This window comes from Podarcis erhardii (assembly GCF_964252035.2).
Source record: "Podarcis erhardii genome assembly, chromosome: 10".
NCBI classification, from domain to species: domain Eukaryota; kingdom Metazoa; phylum Chordata; class Lepidosauria; order Squamata; family Lacertidae; genus Podarcis; species Podarcis erhardii.
The window spans coordinates 53,367,650-53,392,942 of NC_138500.1; the positions used below are offsets into that span (position 1 = coordinate 53,367,650).

The following is a 25,293-nucleotide window of genomic DNA, read 5'->3' on the forward strand; positions in this document are numbered from 1 at the left end:
GTAACAGCATGAGGAAAATTGGTTTTTTCTGTGTTTCTGATTTTATTACTATTCCTTTTCTTCGAGGCACATGTGTTTGAGTCTTTGGTACAGTGCTTTGAAGTGCACAAAATGCCCTCAGTGTTCTCAGCGTAACCTCAAAGCATCCTAGCCTGATCCTTTGGCACATTATTACAACTTGAATTAAATCCGCAGGACAGTGAAAACCTATTTGAGGTATCCTTTGGTGTTGCACTGATATGGCACATATTAATTCTAGAACTATAGTGTAGAGAACTTCTATAAAGAACCATCCCATTAAAACCAGCAATAAAATAATTCAGTGAGTCATCCTTAATAGGATTGAATTATGTTTACATTTCCCAAATCTCCGGATCTTAGTAATTTTTCTCTCCAAAAACTTAGGCTTACACTCTGGAGTGTAAAAGTATACCGAGTTACTGACCTCCACATTCTGTAAAATCAAGTTCATCTTGCTTGAATAAGTATTATTCTGCAGTATGATTAAATATTTTGCAGAGATAATTTAAAGCATGAAGTCTGTCTCAATTGTAAGAAGTAAATATATGTAGATTTTTGTTTGATCAAATGGTGGCATCGCTTCCAAGAGCTTGCAAGCAATAATATGGTACCCTTCATTTAGCTTCACAGTATCCCAAATTTAAAATGATCTCTCCTAATAATGTATTAAATAAATACAATGATACCTCGGGTTAAGAATTTAATTCGTTCTGGAGGTCTGTTCGTAACCTGAAACTGTTCTTAACCTGAAGCACCACTTTAGCTAATGGGGCCTCTTGCTGCCGCCGCGCCGCCAGAGCACGATTTCTGCTCTCCTCCTGAAGCAAAGTTCTTAACCCGAGGTACTATTTCTGTGTTAGCGGAGTCTGTAACCTGAAGCATCTGTAACCTGAAACTTCTGTAACCTGAGGTATCACTGTATTGTGCTCAACTATTCCTTATGCAGCCTGCTGAAATTAGTGTTTCCTAATAAATTCCTGCTGAACTGGATACTTTTGTGAGATATGCTACATTTTGCTTTAAAACACACAGACACACAATGTAAACATCATAAATAAAACAAACACATCTATAGCCCAAAGTAAAGGAAATGTAAACAATGCAATATATGCTGTGTTTGGAGAATTTACCTTTTCACTATAAAATATAAATATTTTTACAAATAGGGCTCCAAATCTAAACACCATCACTAGAATAACAGTTGCAGAAAATAAGTTGATCTTGAAGAAATGCCACAACTCTTTGAACATGATGGAATTTAAGACTATCTAGCTGCTGAAATTGTGGCAATTGGGTAAATTTACATATAGAAGACGAACTCGAAGTGTTGCTTAGATCTGTTATCTGCTACCTTTTCAATACTACAATTAATGAAGGGTTGTCAAAGAGTAGGGGATAAAGCGGGTTTACTGTCCTTTTAATGCATGCTTATGGTATGTGGTGATTTCAATCAAAGGTAATGACTATGAGCCAAGAAGTGGCAAATATTTTAGATTAAGTAACATTGAATGCAAGTGTGTAATCTTGCCTACTTAAATAGTAACAGTGTTTCCTCTTGTTGTTTTGCTTTACCTGGCCTTGCTCTGGTGGCTTTTACAACAGCCTCCATAGGAAAGTTTAACTGGCAAAGCTTTTTCTTATATGGGAAAGGATTCACAAGCAGGGACGCGGGTTCAAGCCCCACGTTGGACAAAAAGATCCCGTCATTGCAGGGGGTTGGACTAGATGATCCTTGTTGTCCCTTCCAACTCTACAATTCTATGATTTTATTATCCCCATTTCTTGCACCAGTCAGGTGGGTTAACCTAAGTAACAGCACAAGTGGGATGTTGTGATGCAGGTTATTTGGTTCTATGCCAACACCAATTTTCAATATTAAACAATTACACTTGGGTTAGCTTCAGAAAGTCATACATGTGAACCTCAAAAGTTCCTGAAGAATATGGTTTTATTCATAAAAGCTCTCCACTTCACACATCTTCAGTTTATGTCTCTATATCATGGGTAGGCAAACTAAGGCCAGGGGCCGAATTCAGTCCAATCGCCTTCTAAATCCGGCCCAGGAATCAACGTGTTTTTACATGAGTAGAATGTGTGCTTTTATTTAACATGCATATCTGGGTTATTTGTGGTGAATAGGAATTCGTTCACTCCCTCCCCCAAAAAATTATAGTCCAGACCCCCACAGGGTCTAAGGGATAGTGGACCAGACCCCTGCTCTATATAACTCCTCTTTAAGTGGAAATGATTCCTCCCTGGTCCTTACTGTCATTTGAGCAGCAAAGACAAATGAACTCATACAGGCGACCAAGAAGAAGCGTTGCTGGACTTGGAAGTAAGCGATATAAATCCACATATAGGTGGAATACCTGATTGGGGGGGGGGGTGTGCACCGACTAAGGAATTTCATCCCACTAAGCCAGCTGCAGAACGAGAAGCCCCTTCGCAACACGTGTGGTGGATTTTTAAACCGATGATCTGGAGGCAACGCAGTCAAACCTGTGCATGTTCACTTCCAAGTGCACACAGGCTTATTATGGCCATAGTGGTGAAGACCTTTTACCTCCAAAACTTGACCAGGAATATCCACCGCAGCTCCCTTCACTCCCTGATTTACCTCAGGGCAAGGGAAGGTGCTGCACCCCCCATGGCAGCAGACACCGCCGCCTTTCGGGGGGGGGGGGAGGCTGTTCTTTGCAGCAGCTGCGTTCCCCCCAACCGCCGTTGGCAAGATGAGGACTAGCGCCTTTTTCCCCTCCTGTCAGAATGAAGGCAAGCAAGCACCACAAGCAGGTCATATTCTCCCTTCCTCGGCAACTTGGACTTTCCTCCTCACTGCGCTGACCGGAGGAAGAGCCTTTTTGACCGGTTTCTCCCCTCTGACCGGGGAAATCTCCCCTCAGAGGCACAGCCCCACGGTCGACCTGCCCTAGAGCGGGGGCTCCAGCACGTCTTAAGCCTGCCTCGCAGAGCTGCATTTCGCCACAACAAGGGGCTAACTGGAGCACCCTCGCAAAACGAATAATTATAAATAATCCCACCCACAATTGGCTCTCTCTATTTCCCTTCGCGGCGAAAACGCGAAACTGTTTCGTGCCCTTCCCCCCCCCCAACCACATTTCCAAACGCCTTCGGCTGCTTGAGCCCCGCCGGCCCCCGTAGAGCTCCCCGCAACTCCAGCGCCTTCTTCCCGTTTTCCCTTCAGACACAGAAACGCCGCTCGCGACTGCGCCGCCCCGACTCACCGCTTTTCGGCGCTGACGCCACCACGCCAAGGGGGCGGAGAGAAAGGAAAAGGAGGCGAGCCGCGCGTGCGCTCTTTCGGCAGGGAAGAGAGAGTTGCGAAGGAGGGGCGGGTAGGTAAAGTGGGTGTTTGAGCGCGCGCGCGCGCGCGCGGTCCCTCCTCCTCGCCGAACGGAGGGGAGGAGCCTCGCGAGTTGGTTTAAGAGGAGCGCGCGCTCCCTCCCTCCTTCCACTTTACCTCAGCAGCCACCTGGCAGAGCTTGGCCTGGGCTGAGGGCAACCAATCGGGTTGCTTCGCGAGCCCTCCTGGGCGGTGAATGAGAGCGAAGCGTTGGAACGGGGGCGCTAGTGCAGGTGGCCGAATGGGCGCGAGGTCGTGTGGATGGCCCGCGCCAGCGCCGCGTCAAAATAGGCGGGAGCTCCTCTCTCTCTCGTCAGCTAGAGAAGCGCTTCGTAGTTTGGGAAACGGGCGCCTGCTGTGCATCGTTAGGAAAGCCCCTAAAGGCACAGCAGGTGTTTCGTCTGGTTGCTATAATTCAAAGTGCGACAATACTTTCAAGCACTCACACAAACACAACTGATGATTTACTTGGTGTAATTATTTACTTGCGTTTTATCTTGCGTTTTATTCTGCAAACCACCCTGAGGTCTTCTGATGAAGGGCGCTGTACAAATTAAATTTGCTAACATTTAATAAGGCTGCGATCCCATACTCACTTTTAGAGCTATTGTGTACATGCTGAGCCACTCCAGACAAGCGCAGGCATGGAACTCAGCCATTGTTATTTATCATTACTGTAACTTCATCTATTTGCTACCTCTACTTCACCATAAGGTCCCAGGATGGGCCACAGCATTAAATAAAACCAAAATTTAAAACAGCTTCGGCCTCGCCTAGGATTTTAGGCAACAAGAAAAGGATCTAGAGCCAAGGAGTTTGGCTGGGAACATGTTGTAAAATGGTGGCAGACCTTGGCACTCCTGACAACACTCCAGCACAGCCCTGTTAGGTAGACTGATAAAATTGCGCCCACCTTACAGATGGAGAAGACCAAGGCTTCTTACAGATGAAAAAGACCAAGGCTCAGGGGACAAGAGCTTGGCTAGGGGCCACCCAGTCCTAGTGTATTCATTATGGATTCCTGACATCCTTGCACGGAATTGTTTTTTGTTTCTAGGTATGGGCCCAAACCATTCCATTGTCATGAGAACCTATTTTACAAAAGCACACAAAGGGTTACATGCTTAGAAGGAATGTATTTATCCGGCATCCCATTAAAAGAGTTCTGAATCATTTCCCCTTATACATGTATTTTAAGGGTGTATAATTAACTGGCTACAAGTTGTTAGGCAGCTGATGAAGTGTGAACCAACCAGTGATTTATTTTCCTTTATTGACATTTTTTTGTCCCTACAACTCACCGAAATGACAGCAGGATGTTTTTCACCCTCTGCTTACTTCACCAGATTAAGAAGTGATTTGTGAGGCCATTTTTAATTCTTCCGATCTCATTCAAACGAAGTATCCAGGGGATCATAATCAAAAGATAATAGGTGCTAAAATGCAGGACACCACTTTTGACAAATATTGCCTAAATTGAATAGCCTCTGACCATGCTGTCAGCTGAACATTTGGTACCACTTCTCAGCTTACGTTAGAAGGGGGGGAAAGAAAAATTATGTGCAGCTTGCTTTTCTGTGGAACACATCTGTCATGGTGTCAATGCTGCCAGAGCCATGTTATTGTGATGCAAAATGTCACCTCGTAATCTCTAAATTCTGCAGTTGACAATGGTCATGGGTGGAATGGGAAGCAAAGGTATTCTGAAAATGGAAGCTTCCCCTATGCATGTTCTCAAAGTTCTCAATCATATAGGGAGCCTGAGGAGGGCAGACTGCTCTTCAGACCTTTACCCCAAGAAGTATTCAAGAATAAAAGGTAAAAGGACCCCTGACCATTAGGTTCAGTCGTGACCGACTCTGGGATTGCAGCACTCATCTCGCTTTATTGGCCGAGGGAGCCGGCATACAGCTTCCAGGTCATGTGGCCAGCATGACTAAGCCGCTTCTGGCAAACCAGAGCAGCGCACGGAAACGCCGTTTACCTTCCCGCTGGAGCGGTACCTATTTATCTACTTGCACTTTGACGTGCTTTCGAACTGCTAGGTTGGCAGGAGCTGGGACTGAGCAATGGGAGCTCACCCTGTTGCAGGGATTCGAACTGCTGACCTTCTGATCAGCAAGTCCTAGGCTCTGTGGTTTAACCCACAGCACCACCCGCGTCCCTTATTCAAGAATAGTGGGCACATAATGTCATTCGCTTGTGCTACAATATATGCAAGCCATATATTGAAACACAATCCTAGGAGCAGTAGTTTGTTAAGGGTGGTGGAAACTGTCGCTCTGTGAAGGGTAAACTATGGTTCCCAAGATTATTGCAGGGAGGTCAGCGCTTCAACTTCATGGTTTCTAAACAGCTAGGGTTTTGCACTCTCAAGTGGGTCTCACTGCCCATTTAGATCCCCTCTCAAGGCCAGTTAAAAAATAAGAAATAAGCTGCTATTGTTGTGTAAAACCATGTAGACTCTTTTATTTCCAGTCTTCCGTAGTTAAAGTTGTTTTTTTATACTGCAAATACAGTGATCTGCTTTTAAAAAATGGCCCGAAACATTTCATTGTGCTTCAATATGTTTAGCTGCAGAGTAGAATTCAGTTTTTATACTGGTTATTCCAGCATTTTAACTTAATGGAACGTGGCCTGGGAAAATTGGGTATTACAAAAAGTTAAGCTTTCCCCCCCCTCTCCCACCTGGAAATGAAGAGCACCTGTATGCCCACTGCATTAAGTCAGAGGAGCATGGGTATGATTTCAGAGATTACTGGAGGTAAAACGGGGATACAGAAGCAGGGCTAGAATTGCCAGCAGGAAAACAGAACAGGGGAGGTGCAACGGTTTTATGAAAGCAAATGTAAAAGGTTGCTTTGTTTGGAAAGAGGCAAACAGGGAAAAATTTGTAAGAGGTACATTGGGATGTATAAGCACAGTAATAAGCGTCTGGGTGAGATTCTGAAAGGACAAATGGCACCAAAGCATTTCTCAAACCATCCAGAAACAATTAAGCTGTGTAATTATAGAGCGCCAGTGTGATTAGACTCCTGCAAAATTTCCTGGATGGACATTTGTCCTAAAAGCAGGCACACCATGGGAGAGGACGATAGCAACCGTTTCTCTTCTTCTGCCTCCGCCACCATCTCTCTAAGCAGCAGAAGCATATGCAGGACCATTATTATCTGCATTCATAAATAAAACAATTCCTTTTCAGCACAATAACACAATGCTGGTTAATCAAAACATTTCTCCGAGCAAACAGCATTGAGGGAACAAATATAATTATTTCAAAGTCAACAACCAGGAACGCAGCAGAGCTACTTGCATGACTAAAATGGGCTAAGGAAGGGATTGTCTTGCTTCGCTTACTCTGGGCTATAGGGCTTCCTTTGGGAATGCAGAGGGCTGGCTTAATTAAGGGCTTTTGGAGAGTTCAGATCTATTTACGGCCAGGTAAATGGCAGTGTTTGGCGTTTGCTCCCACACGAGACAGTGAAAGCCACAAACTTGGACAAATTCCCAGCACGGTGACTACTCACCCTGATGACTATGTTCAGTGCTTTTCCCCCAGAAGTACTCAAGGGTCCACAGTACCAGCACCTATTTTTGTTGTAATTTAAAAATGTGACACTTACTGTAGCCACTTTGTGGTGAGTAGCGCAGTTCACCTCTCTCATTTTGGTTAAAAAGTGTGACACTTAATGTAACAGTACCGGCTCCTATTTTTCTAGGGGGAAAAGCACTGTCTACAGTTGGAGACAGCATGCTTCTGAATACTAGTCTCTAGATACCTCAAGAGGGGAGAGTAGTGTTGCAGTCAGGCGTTGTGGTTTACAGAATCAATGGCCTCAACAACAAAGCCAAGGAAGTTTGACTGTAAATGTTTCCGAGAGATATTGGCTCTCTCTGCAAAGGAAGTTATGCAGTTCTCAGAAGGATCTTCAGAATCTGCTACTAACAGCTTTCTTTGTCCTCCTTATCCTGCGACCTATTGGAAAATCGCATAGGAGATTTGAAGTTAAAAACTGACAGCCCCCATGCCTGCTACCTGTTAACCTTTGGATAGAAGTGCTGGCAGCGTTGGCTGGAATTTGTGAATAAAAAAGGTTGATCAAAATGGAGAGCAGAATGTTGCGGCCTCGACATGGTTTCTCTTACTAGTGAGAAACCTTAATTAGGGGGTCTGAGCCAGTTTGAAGGTTCCCTTCACTTGCATATAAACAACTCCGAAGCAAGTTACATGAAAGACCAACTTAGTAATGACAGTGCCATTAACATATCAGCAGAGTGCAGCAAAATATTGTCATTCCTCACCCCACCCCGCCAAATCATTTTCGGATAAACAGAACACATGAAATGCACACTAATGGTACCAATCCTAACAGTAAATCCCATGAAGCAAAACATGTACTTAAGTTGACAACAGATACTTCCATAGTTCACGAACTGTATCACAGAAGTCATTAACAGTTACAGTTATTTATCTTCTAATTTGTTTTTCTTTTTAAAAAAACAACAACTCATTATTTGACTATTCCAGATGTTACAGCAGTTAGCATACTGAAAGACAAACCGGCTGGTATTTAATTATTGTTGCTGACATTTAACAATATGAAATGAAATGAAAGCCTAAATATTCTAATACATTCCATGGATAGTCTCTAAAAATGCTTGAAAGTCACCAGATAGTTTGCAAAGCTGCATGTGCAAGGAATACACAGCACACCATTCAAATACAAGCCTTTCAATCTGAGGGTGGTGTTGCATACACAATACATTTAAAAACACACTTAAAAAAACCCCCAAAAGTCTGAATAATAGCTTGCTTCATAGTCTTTCACTGCATGTCTGTTGTCGCAGCTATACAAACAAGAATCCAAGTGATGTCAGTTATACCTAATGAGGTGAAAACTTAGGATATCTTCAATGTCACAGCAGCCAAACTTTTCATTTTAGAGCAAGGTCAAAACAGCAGCGACAGCGTTTTCCTCCATTCAAGCTGTATCCCCTTTTAGGGGAAGGGCTTGTTCCACATACCTTTTCTGGAAATAATACTCTAGAGCGGTCCATGGCTCAAATCTGCCTTATTGGCCATGCCCAACCAAGCAGCTGGTGCAACTTTTAATGAGTGAAATGGTTGCTAAAGAGTTTGTTGCAACACTTCCATTACCTCTCCTCCCAATTTCCCATTTCTTTCTCTTTTTTTAAGCAAAATGACGAAGTTTAAAAAATAGGAATTTATTACAGAAAGAGGATTGCTCTTGCTTGCTTGTTTTCTCTTTCTCTGTCTAGCAAGGTCGCCAAACTAAACCAAACACATGAAAAAGCTCCTCAGAGTAGGAAACACTTCCTGTTGCTGCTCTGAACATGCTCAGAACCAATGCATTGATTCTGATAGGTCTGTGTTACCCCACAGGGCTGTTTTTGATGCCCCCAGCATCTGTTGTAGCAGCTCCTTCATAACAACAGAAGGAGGAAAGACTTTACCTACCAGCTGCCCAATCAGTCACTGGCTCTTTTGGCTTGGGGGCTTTGCACTGCTCAGTTGGTCCTAACACAGTAGTAAAGCTACGTCCAAGAGCTGATGGCCAGAGGACAGGAGATTGACACACATGCCTCTGTAAATTCAAGGCAGTATAAAAAGGGGTGTGGCTTTGACATTTTGAGGATTATTTTTTAATTGCCTGATGTTCTCAGTGGGGGCCTGTGCTTCCATCTGAAGTAACAGCATGCCTGGATAGCTCAGTTGGTTAGAGCGTGGGGCTGATAATGCCAAGGTTTTAAGTTTGATCCCCATATGGAGCAACTGCATCGTTAGGGGGTTGGACTAGATGATCCTCAGGTCCCTTTCCAACACTACAGTTCTATGATTCTGTGACCATCTAGAGCCCCCATCAAGACCATTAAGTCCAGAGTTCAAAATTACCTAGCTGCACCACTGCTGGTGGCCGTATATGAGCAGCGCTTCTGTAGTTGGTTTGTTCATTTCTTTGGTTAATGAAAGGTGCTCTCCTTTCTGCCGTGTGTGTGTGTGTGTGTGTTTGTGTGTGTGTGTCCCACAGGTGAAGAGGAAAACAGTCTGTGAGGAACTAAATAAGGGAAAACCAGAGGAGGTGGTAAAACTAAGCAAAATTTACAAAATGACAAGATGCTCACAAGGGAGCAGGGATTTTAAAGTCCTCCCGCACACATAATTCTGCAAGAGACTGCAGTGTTTCCCAGAAACAAATAAAAGCTTTATTTTGTTCTTTAAAAAAACAACTAAACTCAGTATGTACAAACACTTCTTTGCCACCTAAAAAGCTGTTAACCATAAAATGCTTGGTCTGAAGTGAATTGAACAAGTTAGGGAAATTAGGAGCAGGCTGCCCTTAATATTTCTAGTTGTTGGTTGTTGTTTTTAAAAAAGGATCACCTTCAGCCCCTTTATACGTGAAACTGTAAACTTACGTTTGATGCGCAACACTCATTAGGGTTGGATCTACACAGATTTAAAGAACACTAAGAAAAAAATTATATTGCTATTAATGCATATTTCCATGGACAGCGTCCCCTGGTGTAAATTTTATAACACACTTTAATGTTATACTGTACTGTAATTGACCTGTGTAGCTGAGTCCTATGTGTTGTGACAGCATTTGCCAGATTTTAGACACTTGGTTAAACATAGGTGTTGTTTACTGTATAGTCATTTCTTGAAAATCTAACAAAAATGTCAAAAAAGGTACAAAAATGATACGAGGAGAATTCTGTCACTTCTCACTAGCATTAGCAAGAGCACTATCTATATAACGGTACTTTTTATCAGTGGTGTTGTGCAAGAAGAACAGAGTACATGAATCACAGAGCAGGAGTGCTACTATCTGCTGAAAGAGAACGATAATTGATAGATCTTCCCCTTGCTCTGGCAAGTGAATTTGACAATAACAAGTCTTTCAAGTATTACTGTTGTTCGTGACATATTGGCACAGAGGAAGTCAGAGATTTGGAAAAAAATAATTAGTGGAAGCTGAATCATTGTTTTCTTGATGGGGACTATACTTCGTGTTAGGAGTTTAAATGAAAATGCTTCTTTTGCAAGAGTGATCACATTAAAAAAAAGAGAAAAAGTAAATAAAGCTAAAGGCTGCATTGCAGATGGCTGCAAACACAGATGGAAATTAATACTTAAGGCTCCATGTGTTTTGCAAAATTAACCTATGTAGTAAAAGCACTACTGAGTTCAATGGAGCTTATCCATTTAACTATGCAGAGGATTCTTGCAGTCATGCCATGCGACTAATCAGAGACACAACTGGTCTGTCTCCCCAGTGAAATCCGAAAAGCTGCCGGTGCTTTAGGGTTGACCTTGAGAACCTGGCTGCGAGAGCTGTCATGATCAGTTCCTGCACCTTGCTACTGGAAACCCACCACAACAGCCCTGCTTTTCATACTGACATTTTTGCCACATGCCTCCCTGTTATTAAAAAAGACATGCTATGGCAGGATATGATGGGGCCTGCATTCTAGCGATGAAATATGATGATGAGATGGATAGAAAAGTATGATCTGCCCACAATAGACACACCTGCTAGGACAAAGATCTTTTGTTCCCTAGAGCAACTATGCATTTAATGGCCAATCAAATTATATTCTTTAAAAGCTCCCGGCAAATGTGTGAAAGCTATTATAGAGTTGAGTTGGCAGGGGCAGGGCAGACAAAGGAGACATGATCAGCAAAGAGATTGGTTCATTTTTCTTTCTCCTTTAAAACCAAAAATGAAGTTAGATCAAATACAGGATCTGAAACTTTAATTCCATGGTAAACTGATTTACAAACTCAGCACTCAGCAGAAAACAAATTGTACAATAAAGATCAATCAATTTTATTGTGTATTTACGGTTCTTCAGCAACCAGTATAACCATCTGTAAACAGAAACTACATTAAAAGTTTTGCTGTCAAGCAGACGTCAGTAATACGTGCACATGAGTAAAAATTTTGCTTACTGCCAAATATGTTTTAAAAACGGACTTGAGGAGCAAATAACACTGATTCAGACTATGCTGAAGGACCAGGCAACACACTGATTCAGCTCTATGTATAAGATGGGAGAGGGATAAAAGTAGGTCTGTTATCCAGTTTGTGACACTTTATTTAAATTACAATACCTTTTCCTTTTTTAAAAAAAAAAAAACCAGCATAAATATGTAAGCTAACAGCTTCAAAATTCTGGTTATGCAGACATGAAAATGTTATGATAAGCGAGAGCTAGTTCAAGAAATCTCAGGACCTCAAAATCAGCAACGTACAAAGCTAAAATTCATATGCTCCTTTTCCAGTTATAAACACTTTTGCTAAACATAGATATTTCAACATATATTAATATATTTTTTCTGACATTCAAAGTTGTAGAGTCAATATGGCAGAATTATTGTTAAAAGCACGTATGTACAAATATTTTCCCCGTGCCCCACCCTTACATAAAGTATTTGGCATAATTATAACAATCTTACTGCATACACAACTGTCTGGTTTTTCTTTTTCACATAGTTGTACTCCTTATTAAAATTAACCAGTTATGTACAAAAATACTCGAACATTTATTATAGAAAACCTCTATAGCTACCATTAACAGCATATACCTGCTGAAGGTTTCGTTGAGGGAATATAAAAAGTGGTCACCATGTTGCAGAGTTAAGCTATCAACAAAGCAAACTGTTAAATCAACACATACACACACACTTCCCAACAAAACAGGGAGATAACTTTTGAACGGTATGATTGAAAAATACAGATCATACGTATCGGTTGTCAAACAGATGTTGCAAACAGTACATAAAATGGGATGGGGAGTGGAGAAGAGATAGAAAAATTGCTTATACAAGGTGATTTAATCTGTGGTCCTAGAACTGAGTACGAAATTTCGAACGGATCTACAGGAGCTTTCGAGTGAAATGCCACCTAGAACGTCATCCGGCAAGAGTAAGGGCACTTCAACACAGAATGTTCTGCAGGGACTTGGGCTGCGATCCGGAATGTCTATTTGCAGACAAGTGTTTCTGTTTTACTCACTGAGGGGTCCGTTTTCCTTTTTTCAGACCACAGTTCCTCACCCTCCTGAGGCTCCCTCATGTTTTGGGAGTGGAATGTACAGCAACAGAACGGAAAGGCGGCCCAGCTTTGGGGAGACTGGAATGTGCCGTGCTTTTTGGGGAATGCAGACCTTGCGCAAAGTGTCTCCACTCTGAGCAGCGTCCTTTGCTTGTCAGGACAGATTTCCAAAGGCAATTTCGCAAGTTGCACTTGGGTAGAGATACCGCGATGATTTTAAATGGCACACGTTTGCAATCGCTTGCGGCTGCTTCCTTTTTCATATATAAAATACACAGAAGCAGAAGCAGGGAAATGTCGAGTCTCCCGCCTCTGTGCATTTTGAATGCCTTTTCAAACAACGTGGCATGTCACCAATTTTGTCCTCTCTCTACAAGAGGACAGATTGTGGCATGAGAAGCTGCCCTGTCTGGAATGAACATGAGCTATGGAGGAGTCTACACAGCTGGTTGTCAGGAACTGAGCAAGGGGTTGGGGACTTGTAGGGAAAGGTACCCGCCTTTACCCAGATATTTCCTAAGCTTTCTGTTGTACAGTGAAGTGCAGTCTGGAGGCTTAAAGGCTGCCAAATGGGCAAGATGGCTGATTGGGAGAAAGAAAGAAAAAAAGAAAAAAATTCACTATTAAAGCCTGATTTATATTTTTGATGTTTCACCCACAGTTAATTCCCCCTGCTATTATTTTTCAGGAACACTTATTTGTACCCAGTTGTTTTCCATTCTTTGCATTTACTAATCTTACAGAGCTGGCCATTTCAGATCACAATGAAAAGGACACAGTCATCTAAGATACTAGAACACCTCAAAGGTTAGTTCCCTCCTCTGAAAACACACAATTTTTAATGTGCAGGTGATAATTCTACAACCAGCTGTCCATGGGAATTTTTTTTATCAGCAGCTATATGGAATTATGAAGTAAACAGGAAACTGTAGGCCATGTTGACAGATCATTGCCAAAGTGCTGAAAATGTCATTTTTTTAAAAGTATGAAAATGTATATACATATGCTTTACAAAATGTGCCAAAAGAAAGTAAGTAACCCCAAACAAGGTGTTTTGTTTCATGAACTCAGCAACAACAATATCCTCATGATTTTCCAATGCAGTTATAAGCACTTGACCCATAATCACTTTTGTTCATGTACATGTATTAATAAACAGGTTCAAAAGTGGTAAGGGAACAGTCTCCAAAATGTTCACAAGAAGTAGAAATGAAACTATCTTGTTACAGGAACATGCCTTGGTTTTATATATTAAGTTTAAATCATATTATTCCGCATGCTCTAAGAAGTACAGGGAATTACGCTAAAGGAAGTTGTGGAGGGGAATTATAGTTTCACTTAAAGTATTTTGGGGGGGAAATGAGCTTCATATTCAAACTGGTATGAATCCATATCTGCTGTACCTAATATTAACGAAATCATTTCAATCCTGTTTCTTGCAATTATCTGGCATTCTAGGTTAGTACTTTTCATCTGCCAAAAATACGCAACATAATATTAAGCCGTTAAAAAAAGAAAACAACTGGAAAGGATATTTGTGAAAAATATTAAAGTGCCTATGTTAGATGTGTGTGTGGGGTTTTTTTCCACTTAAGTCATTACAAAAAAAATGACCCTCTCTTTAAAAAGTTATAACTGAGACACTTTCCGCGGAAGAGGCCTGGGCCGAGGGACCTGTTCAGTTCTCTTGCTACTGTTTTCCAGATTGTTTGGTCGGACCAGCAGGGGTTTGGGTGGCAGAGCTGGCGGATCTGTAGGGATGGGGATGGAAAGACTGTGAGGTAGCGGGACAGGGCGCCTCAGTGTCCGCTCATAAACGCTGTAAGGTGGCGGAGTCTTGCTCTCTTTTCTCACGGGCTCTTCGGACATGTTGCAGTTAGAAATAGGTACTGGGTGCTCCATGACTTGAGTTTCAAAGCCGGACGTCTCAGACGTGCTACACCGACTGAGGGAGGAGATGCCACTGCTGTAACTTCCAGACAAGACTGGGGAGTTGGAAATGAGTCCCGAGGAATGGTAGTCCACAGGAGATGGAGTAAACGATTGTATTGAACCCTGGGTAAAAAGAAAAGGAATTAGTCCCCAACCACCGCCACCAAAAAAAAAGAGGTAGAGGAGGAAAGTATTTCTCTGAAGAAAACATGCCAAATTATGGATAAACGTTCCTTCGCAACAAGTTCTGGGTTCCGTGTGATATGGCACACTGAAATTCTGCAGCTACCAGAAACACAGGGCAGTTTTCTCATTTTGCACCTTCAAAACCAGAAGCTGAGCAGAGCTCTTGTTTATCACTACGTGCCCATTCACCAGCAATGCTATAGAAGTCTCTAGGATTAATGGTAGCACTGTGCCCTCTAATGCCAGAAATGAGTACTTTCACAACAAATCTGTAGACTGTAATGCTGAATCTGCTTCCCAGAATTAAACCTTTTGACTTTTCAGATCTCAGAAACAGGCAGTGGCAATACAAGATAGGAGAAGCAATTCTGTATAACAACTGCCACTGCATAAATCTTTCAAGAGAAGTAACAGTTTTTGTAGGCATTGGGTATAAAATAAAAACACATGAGTTGTTCTGTGTTCACTCCAGCTTAAGGCCGCTGTCGTCTGAAAGCATAGGACCAACTTGCTGCTACAGACACAGGCGCTGTCATATCAAAAAATAAACTATATGCTTATTTTATTTATTTATTGCCTCATAACCTAACCTCTCTAAGCTGTTTTAATAAAAAGGAAACATGAATATGCTGGTTTCAAGGGCTAAGCTTTTATGATATGAGTTACCCTCAAAACATTAAGATTCTGAAGGCAATATGCATGTCAGAATACGTGTCAATATTACAAGGAGAAAAGAAAAGCATCGTATTGTAAACAGGAAGAAACACAAAACAGTTCAAATTCCATTTAGCCACTACCTTCATTGGTGATCTTCCAGCAGGAGAAGGGGAAACTGAGGTTAGGTGTCGAGGTGATGCTGCTAAAAAAAAGGGGAGAATTTAACAGATTTGAGAATTCAATTGTAATGAGAATAATAATGAAGCTTAAAATGGACATTATATCAAAGCTTACACATGCACATGGACACTATGATAAAAATTTGGTGAATTACGACAGTCTTTGTGGGGGTGGTGTTTTTTACTCCCCTATTTTCCTCATTTTGTGCTATTTTTTCCCTTTTTATAGCAGCCTTTATCTTACTGAAATAATGATATACTATGTATTTATTTATGTATGTATGTATGTTTTGCTTGATAATAACATTAAGATGACCAGTCATTATAGTCCATATTCATCATTTACTTTCCTTTAAAAACAAACCTAGGCTTTGTCCTCAGACCCCCATGGAAGCAACTCCACAATGAAAGGATCTTGCCCCCCCGCCTCCATTACCATAAAAGTCAGCAACCCACAGTTCTTGCTTTTCACCTTTGCAGCTGCAGACAGAGAGCACTGATAGAACTTTTCAACCCAGCGGCTTCTCTTATCTGCAAAAGCCCTCTAAGACCAGAGGAAAACACTTCCTCTTATTTCTCCCTCTCCAGTTGCACTGAGGACTCATAAAATATCTCTCCAGACTGGAGGCACCAGGCTATCTCCAATAGCAACACAACATTAGCAACACAATTGTGTGTGCCTGTGTGGACAAACAGGTAGTTGAAAAAGAGCAGGCAGCGGCAAGAAATATGGGACCCATTGCAAAAACAAAAAACTAGCGTGCAGGCCCTCTGGCAACATCCCTGTGTCCCGCCGCCTGTTTCCCACCTTCCTAGTCCCTTCCAGGTCCTTGAAAAATAACCTCTTCCCAATCTGCTTGCCTTGTCCCTCTTCAAGCCATCTATTGCTCCACTGGGCTGGGAATATTTGGCAGCTGGCTACCATGATCTCTTCTCATGGCGCGTCTCCTAGCCATGCAGCTGCTGGACCTACCCATCCTGGTTTCTCAGATGAAACCTGAGCTGAATTCAGCCTGTGGCAAACCATTCCCTTGCCTGGGGCTAGATAATGTTAACAGAGAAATCTGAGGGCTCCCCTGGACAAAAACCAAGGACACCAGCCAGGAATACCAGAGCAAAACAGCAGCCAGTAGGCTTGGTCTTTATTGAAGACTGTCGCGACAGCACTCCCACCTGCCACAAGGTGGAACAAGATGGAAGCCCCAAACAAAAGAGCCCCCAAACTTTTATTAGATGCTAATCCCCATGTTACACCCCCCCCCAAAAATACATCACTCATACATCATGGTTACATCATGAAAGGGGAGGTCTGGTGGTAGTAATCTGAGCATCCTGGACCCTGCCCCATGGTTCTCCTTGCCCTCCACCAAACACCCATCATGTGTAACAAAAAAGATATTTACATTTTCCTGTTTCCCAGCCAAGTTAATCACACCCATTTGTCTTCATCTGGGTTTTTTATTTCTGAAATGGCTACCTGTCTGACACTCAGGTATCAGGATGCCAGGGATTATCACTCAGGCAGAGGGGCTGCTGAGTAGCTGAGCTCACATGTCTATATGAATTTCTGAAGTTTTCCCAGTGAGCCAGTACATAGATACATTTATCTGTGAATTGTTACATTTGGTATTGTGCAAGCAAAGGCCCTTTGAATAGATAGGAAGAAACTGTAATGAAGTGTTTTGTGGGGACAAATCACAAAGGTGATTGTGCTGATTTTGGTACTGGGCTGCATGTGCATGATATCTGCTGGAGGGGCAACCCCCCCCCCGCAACCTATACATAAATTCCTGCAACAATAAGAACAGTTGTGATGTATCCACATACCAGTTTGCGTGGGGCGTGGAGGCACAGGAGGAGACATAAGCTTTGCACTCTCTGACATGTTCCTGGCTTCCTTCCCGCTGTCCAGGCTCCAGCTGCTGGGAGTGCTGTTTACAGCTGGATAAAGATGACAAAAATCAGCATTGGTCTTCTAAGCTGTCAAAAGTTAAACTACATACAGTATAAGCCAGTTTTTCAAAGTTGGCTACAAATTCTCGATTCAGGCCCCTTGAGTGAATTTACTTAACTAGTTTCTGTAGCCTCCAGGTTAAGGGTTATCTTTAAAGGACAGGGGTTTAGGCCTCTCTTCTGCCTGAATCTACTGAGGAAGCCATTGTTTTACATTTTATTTAGACTCACTATTTCGTCTTACTGAACACCACTGTGGTATTTAACTGCAATATGTATAGTACTGAATGCAAAATTGATTACAACTGTGTATATATCTATTAGGTAGTATCTGAATAAATCATGCTTACTAAATCAATAAAAATCAATCCATTAGCTTATAATCATGACTAAGTTACAGTAAGTCCTTTATTTCAATGGGTCTCCTATGAAGATGACTAAATGGGGTGTCACCCTTTATATATATTATATTACACTGTAACGCTACATTGTATATTATTTCTGCTGGACAACTTTTTATTATTGTGCATTACTTTACTTTTTTCTTATGAGAGCCACCACAGTTATTTTACAGAAAGGTGAGATATGAACGTCAAAATAATTAAAATGCTTACCTTTCTCCGGACCAGACAAATTAGGATCGCTTCGGGGCAAAGCACCATCTCCAATGTGATTGAACAAAATTCTCTAAAAAATCACAACATTTTTATGACAGCATTTTTATTAAACCTTTACATGTTTTTTATTAAACCTTTATATGTTTGCAAATATAAAATTAAATTTGGGAATAAATTATCTTTTTAAAAAACCCAGACTAAAGGATGATTGATATGGATTTTTCTTTAATTATGAGTCCTAAGAGGACAGCTATAGAAGACAAAAAACAGAGTAATTTAATTTAAATACCATGTACAAAAACAAAGGTCAGCTCTTTCTGTATTGAAAAACAAGGGATAATTAATCTGCAGAAGAGCTATGAATTGAACAGTGAAAAAATAAGGCATTCCCGAGGCTTGCTTTTTTTATACCAGTGGAAGCTAAAATGCTTCAGATAACGTTCAAATTCAACTGCAGAAACTCTTGAGATCTTAAAAAATATGAAAAGAGCTTCCTGATTTTGGGGGGGAGGGTCCTGTCTCTACTTAATAAAATATATATCTGATATAATCTGGGCAAATCCTATTCATACAACCACACTTGTCTCACGTGTAATACACCATTTTTCTAACCACCCAATGATACTGGGATTTTACAGTTAGTAAAGAATATATTATATAATAATTACTATATGTCATTAAGAACTAGTTAGCAAAAGTCAACTGGATGAATTTTACAACCTCCTTTGAAAATGATAGTTTGATAATAATTCGGATACAGTCATCAGATAAACCATTTAGACCAAGTTTGTGAAGGCAACAAAACAGAGTTTATTCTAGAATATAAAGTAACATCATTTAGTCAATGGAACCTATACAAAAAATCCCAAGGCAGTTCCCACATCTCCCTCCAGGGGCAATTACTGATTACCGTATTTTTCGTCCTATAGGGCGCACCGGCCCATAGGCTTGCAGACACTCGCCCGAAGCACAGGGAGCCCTCCGGAGGGCTCCCTGTGCTTCGGGCAACAGGCTGCCGCCCAAGCCTTGCGCGCTCAGTGGGAGCTTCTGCCGGGCGCGCAAGGCTTGCAGACACTCGCCCGAAGCACGGGGAGCCCTCCGGAGGGTTCCCTGTGCTTCGGGCAACAGGCTGCCGCCCCAAGCCTTGCGCGCTCAGCGGGAGCTCCTGCCGGGCACGCAAGGCTTGCAGACACTCGCCGGGGCTGCAGGCTGCTGCCAGCAAGCCTTGTGAGCCCGCAGGAACTCCCGCCGGGCTTGCAAGGCTTGCGGATAGCTTCCTGAAGCCTGGAGAGCGAGAGGGGTCGGTGCGCACCGATGCCTCTCGCTCTCCAGGCTTCAGCGAAAGCCTGCATTCACCCCATAGGACGCACACCCTTTTCCCCTTCATTTTTGGAGGGGAAAAAGTGCGTCCTATGGGGCGAAAAATACGGTATATACAAGAAGTGAGGCAAAGATGTACAAATGAAGTCTGAGTGAAGGTATGCACTTAAATTGAAGACTATAAAGTAGATTTAGATGTTTATATAGAAATAACATTAGCAGGTCCTGAAAGAGCTAGTGAAAAGGAAGAAAGCACCCATAAGGTCATTGGATGTGAATGCTAAACTACCAGTAATTTCCAATTTACAATGCAAGAGCCTAAATACTGGTTAAGCAAATGGGTCAAAATCAAGGTTAGCAAATGCAACATTTGCAAGAGCTTCGGATCTTTTCTGTGGGAGAGTATACAGGGACCAGTCAAGGAACCAAAGTCACTGATAGATTAGCGGAAGCAAACTCATAAGACAAGAACTGCCAGATATCCAAGGCAAACAATACATTAACGAGAACAGGGAATTGTGGGGTACTTGCGAAGAAAGAAAAGGGGAAAAAGTGTGGCAACTACAATGAAGCTGGAGCAGACAGTAAGAGTATGCAAAGCTTTATCACTAGAAACATCGACATGCAGACACGTCAATTAGAAGATGGAGAATAAGCATGACAGGTCATGACAGCGCAGCCAACAGCCATATTCTCAGAACAGGAAACGATCAGACCGCCTTTCTGACCAGCCAAATGTGTCAGCAACTTGGTCTAACAGGCCAATTTGTTAAAAATGGGCAAATCTGAGTGGCGGCGGTAAAATATGGAAATAGTTTGACTACAGCCCATGTTGTACCACCATCGCGTCCCATGTTTACTAAATTCACCCCTTACAAAAACGAGGCACGTCGTCACCAAATAATGATTTTGTCCTGGTGTCGTGACATAGGGAAGTACAGCAAAAGGCAAGCAGTATGGAAAGGAACCATACAAATGGGCAGATTCCTGGTCAGCCACCCTGAGCATGAAGAAAGCTAGAATGATAGACTTGTCGCCCAAGTCTGGTCACCGCTGTCAAGTGAGGCTTCTATAGTCTGAAATGAATTACTGAAACTTCCAGGTCTGTTTTTTTCCCCCCCTGAGGCAAATGACCACCTGATCTCAATATCCAGTGCTTTCTCTTATGTGGGTAAAAAAGGTAAAGGGACCCCTGACCATTAGGTCCAGTCATGGCCGACTCTGGGGTTGCAGCGCTCATCTCACTTTATTGGCCGAGGGAGCCGGCATACAGCTTCCGGGACATGTGGCCAGCATGACTAAGCCGCTTCTGGCGAACCAGAGCAGCGCACGGAAACACCGTTTACCTTCCCGCCGGAGCGGTACCTATTTATCTACTTGCACTTTGACGTGCTTTCGAACTGCTAGGTGGGCAGGAGCAGGGACCGAGCAATGGGAGCTCACCCCGTCGTGGGGATTCGAACCGCCGACCTTCTGACTGGCAAGTCCTAGGCTCTGTGGTTTAACCCACAGCGCCACCCGCGTCCCTTCTTATGTGGGTAGGTGGACCTAATTCTGAATGTGAGGCTACAGGGGAACTGCTATTGCCTCCAACAATGACTTGGTGAACTGTGATAAGGCAGTAGGCCATTTCTCCCACCCCAAATCCATCTCTCTAGTGATAGCCCAGAAGTCCCTTCTATGGTGATGTTCTATAGCACAGGGCCACCACAAGAAAATGTCCTTCTCTTTGATTTAGTTTAAAGAGGTGACAGAGAAAAGGAACTGCTTGAGTCGTTATCTGCATAATGTTTGCATGAGAAATAGGTGGGGGGTTTTTCTACTTACCCTGTCGGGGGCTACACAGGTTGTTGACAGATTGTGAGACTTCCCTGTCAGGTAAGCCTCTGGGTGAGCAGATACTGGGCATATGTGCTCCTCAGGCTCCTTTGGTGAATCTCGGATGCATCGCGGAATAGAGGCCTCATTCCACTTGGCAAAGCAAGGGTTTGCAGGCTGGGAGCAAAAATGGTACAGTTCTTTCTTTGTGGCATGCACCAAAAGCCACTTTAACCCAAGAACATTCCTCCAGGGGCCCATTTCCTGCCCTGGCTGCTCCAGCGGATGATAGAAAAGTTTAGGCTGATTCAAAAATAATGTTTGCTGTCGCTAAGTAAATGTCAGCTACAATGGCAACCAGCAAGTCATAACAAGACTAGAGGAGATCACATTATAGAACGACAGAGGAACTATTAAGCAAGAGCTTCCTATCGGAGAAAATGCATTACAAAGACCCAAGGGACGTTCGTTTCTGAAGATCCTTTGAAACTGCAATAATGTTCTACCAACAGAGCCAAAACTCCACAAATCATAGGAAACCTGCTCCAAGGTTTCCCCAAGTCTTAGCATGAGAACTACATTGTTAATAGCATGGTGTGGTGATGGAATGGTCTACAGAGGTTTTCAAGAAATATGCCAAGGGTAAATGTGATCGTTAAAAAGAATGGCTGTCAATTATAAATCGCATTATGTAAATGGAAAACGGTAGGTACTTTGACCTCATGTTACAAGAACTTCCTATGTAAAGGAGTCTGCCCTGTTTTAAATGATAAAACAGTGACACTAAAGGAGAAAACGAAAACAAAAATCCTGGGCTTTCTTCATTCGCAACACTTCTCTGCTATTCTTCAAGAAACTGCCATAATGAATCAAGCTAAGAAATTTAGGAGCTGAATTATTACTTACCCTAAAAGTAAACATCTAAGCATTATCATCTGATGAGGAAGACCAACAATGCTCAAAAGATCTACTGTATCTTTTACATGCACAAAAAGTAACCTGTTTGAATTCGGTAGGTAGGTCAATATCATTTCTGCCCTGCAGAAGCTCACATGAGGGGTGACTGCCCTGTCAAAGTCACCCTTAGCAATGCCTACCTGTGAAGACTCAGCAGGATTTGGGTAAATGGCACTACAAGGCCTCTCCCTTGGAGACAAACAAGAATTTTCTCTGGAATGTTTAAGCTTGTCAGACAACAGAGGCGAGCCTGGAACAAAAGAGAAACCTGCAGAATCAGTACAGTTCTCCTGACCTTCAGTTTGGTGTATTATTCTGGTGAGGCCACAATGGACAGAGACTCTACAGTGTCTTGCCTCACACTGCAGAAGTGCAAATGGTGTGATCGAGAAATGGGTTGCATTAAAATCATTTAGTAGTGCCCAGAAAGCTTCCGGAAGGAACTTTAGGTAATGAAGCACTAACCTCTGGCACTGGATGGAGCAGAGCTGGTCACATTAGGTGAAGCTGAATGAGTGGAACTCAGGCTTGAGGTAGATGGACTTGGCTGGAAATACAAGAGTCACAATATCTCAATGTCCTCATCATGTGACATGATGATAAACAGGTGAACAACAACATGATCTGATTCATGGTATGGTAGATTATGGAGAGGCTCAACATACAGGATCCAATGCTTGATTTATTTAACAAATGATAAATTGCAGCAAATATATGATTGGGTGTTAAGCTGGTGACTGATGGTGCAATCCTGTGCATGTTTACTGAGAAGGTTTCAAAGGGATGTACCCAAATGTACTTGGTTGCAGCTGAAATTCACTTCTCACCCCAAAACCATAACCTGATCTTTTTGCACCGTTTATTGCCTTTACAAACCATAGAGTAAACCTAGTAACTTTGTGTGTCAGGATTAACAGTGAGCCTTTTTTGTGTGATAGGAAGGAACATGGAAAGCCAGCAAACGATCAGAAACATTAACAAATGTACTCAACCTTTAAAGAATATTTTATTTACAGAAAAAATATTCTCATCTTGGACTTGCCACCCTAAATAAAACTAGCAATTTGGTCCATAATAAAATTCTAAAAATGAAAAAAATGTGTTTTTGAATGTTATCCATAGGAAATTATTTCTGGTTGCTAAACTGATGACCCTTGGGATCCTTTCCAACTCTATGATCCCTTTGTTTTCTTATGCCCATTCCACTTCTCCAAGGGGTACAGCCCTTACCCGGCTTTAGTTTCCTTTGGAAGTTCACTGGAGACTCGTGGCCTAGTTAAATATTTGAATTTATTTACCAAATACTGTACACAGGTTGAGTACAAGTGATGCACAGCTTCAACACTCAAACACCCGAAAGTTCACTACTTCCACATCAGATATCCAGAAAAAGCAGCTGGCACACCAAAACATTGCTAGGTTACAGGATCCATAAACTAGGGGTGTGCAAAAGTTGTGGATGGACTCTGAATCATGAACTGAAGTGGGGTTACTTCAGAAAGATTTGAGGATTGCCCAAGTGAGAGAGAGAGATCCCTGAACCAAAGTGGGGATCTTTGAAGTACTTTGGAGAGTCAGATTTATTTATTAATTTTTTAAAAAAGATGAACAACGTTCCTCTAAAAACTGAAATGTCTCTCCCCATATTTACCGTACAAGAAAAATGCCAGGGTGGAGAGAGGGATACGACCTGTTTTGTGACTGATCTATTTTGAAGGAATTGTTAACCAAGGTTCTCCAGTCTCCGTGTTTTGGGAAGGGGTGTTGATGTAATGGATTGTGTCTGTGCCAGCTTTGCATTTATCTTAATACATTTATCTGTATCAAGAACTAATGACTAAAAAAATAGATCCTGCTGAAATACATCACTAGAATATCCTGAGCTATCAACACTCCTTTGTCAGCTCCAAGACTCTGTCCAGGTATTGCCTCAGAATAATCACAGAAATCTGATAGGAAACCTATAAGAATATCTTCTCTTAAAAGTGGAATATGAGGGCAAATAATCTCCAAAGAGACCCGGAACTATGTGTGACAATATTTTAAATGGCTCTGCAGTTTGTTGTCATGGATTAACATGGCTTATCACCCCACTCCCAATGAAGAGAGTAAAGGTAAAGGTACCCCTGACCATTAGGTCCAGTCGTGACCGACTCTGGGGTTGCGGCGCTCATCTCGCTTTATTGGACAAGGGAGCCAGCGTACAGCTTCCGGGTCATGTGGCCAGCATGACTAAGCCGCTTCTTAAGCCGTTTACCTTCCCGCTGGAGTAGTACCGATTTATCTACTTGCACTTTGACGTGCTTTCGAACTGTTAGGTTGGCAGGATCAGGGACTGAGCAATGGGAGCTCACCCTGTTGCAGGGATTCGAACCGCAACCTTCTGATTGGCAAGCCCTAGGCTCTGTGGTTTAACCTACAGCGCCACCCACATCCCACAATGAAGCGAGTACAGTAAGACCAAACCTTGATGCTAATATATTTAAGATCCTCTTCTTGAATATGGAGTCTGCATGACAAAGGGCAGTTGGAGACTGAACCTTGTGGGCTTCACCATTAAGTGAAGAACAGCTTTTCTCTGGAGATTTGCCAAAGGCAGAGCTAGAGCTTTCCCCCCCAGCACTTACTGAATGATTAGTCTTTGTTTGTCAGGATTATAAAATAAACAGGGTATTTTAAATCAATAAATCAATATTTATATTGCAACGGGGATTGATAGTCTCAAGCTTTATTTCTAATCCTGAGCTGATTAAATTGGATGTGCTAGAAGTGCAAATAAAAATAATGAAATAAATCTTGTAGCATCCTCAGCATCTGTTGTTTCCCTTCGTACCCCTTCAAAATAGTACCCCCAACCTCCCAAAACTAGAAAAGTCCTCAGAAAGATATAAACTGATCCAGTTGTAGACAAAGGGAACATTTTGTACCTGCATGTTGAAAACTTCATCGGAGCTTTCAGACTGTCCAGTTATATTGCTGACCTCTGCAGAGGCTTGAGAGGACAATGATGAGGAAGAGTATCTGTTGACAGCTGGGTAACTTAAGGGGCTGTTACAAAGAAGAAAACAAGTTTTCATCCACTCTGATCCTTTATCAGTTTGTCATATAGCGCGCGCACACACACACACACACACACACATATCATACAACTAAGCCACACGACCCCCCCCCCAAAAAAAAAATATATCCTGGAAACTGTAGTTTGTTAA

At 42.4% G+C, this 25,293-nt stretch overlaps 2 protein-coding genes across 6 annotated transcripts in view; both read right to left on the reverse strand.

Moving 5' to 3' along the window:
• IMMP2L (inner mitochondrial membrane peptidase subunit 2) overlaps positions 1-3,392 on the reverse strand; it is a 487,068-nt gene extending 483,676 nt beyond the window's left edge. The window contains exon 1 of the mRNA XM_081878139.1: positions 3,267-3,392. The gene's annotated coding sequence lies outside the window, so the exon portion shown is untranslated. The remainder of the gene's footprint in view (positions 1-3,266) is intronic.
• An 8,148-nt stretch (positions 3,393-11,540) lies between these two features.
• DOCK4 (dedicator of cytokinesis 4) overlaps positions 11,541-25,293 on the reverse strand; it is a 270,878-nt gene continuing 257,125 nt past the window's right edge. For 2 of the 5 annotated variants that reach the window (XM_081877772.1, XM_081877770.1), the window contains 8 exons: positions 25,012-25,132; positions 22,550-22,631; positions 22,225-22,334; positions 21,137-21,304; positions 17,987-18,059; positions 17,247-17,360; positions 15,381-15,442; positions 11,541-14,520 (listed from right to left, as the gene is read on the reverse strand). In XM_081877772.1, coding sequence (XP_081733898.1) covers positions 14,095-14,520; positions 15,381-15,442; positions 17,247-17,360; positions 17,987-18,059; positions 21,137-21,304; positions 22,225-22,334; positions 22,550-22,631; positions 25,012-25,132 — 1,156 coding nt within the window. In that variant the 3' untranslated portion in view covers positions 11,541-14,094. The remainder of the gene's footprint in view (positions 14,521-15,380; positions 15,443-17,246; positions 17,361-17,986; positions 18,060-21,136; positions 21,305-22,224; positions 22,335-22,549; positions 22,632-25,011; positions 25,133-25,293) is intronic. The other 3 variants (XM_081877774.1, XM_081877773.1, XM_081877771.1) reach the window with 2 other exon arrangements.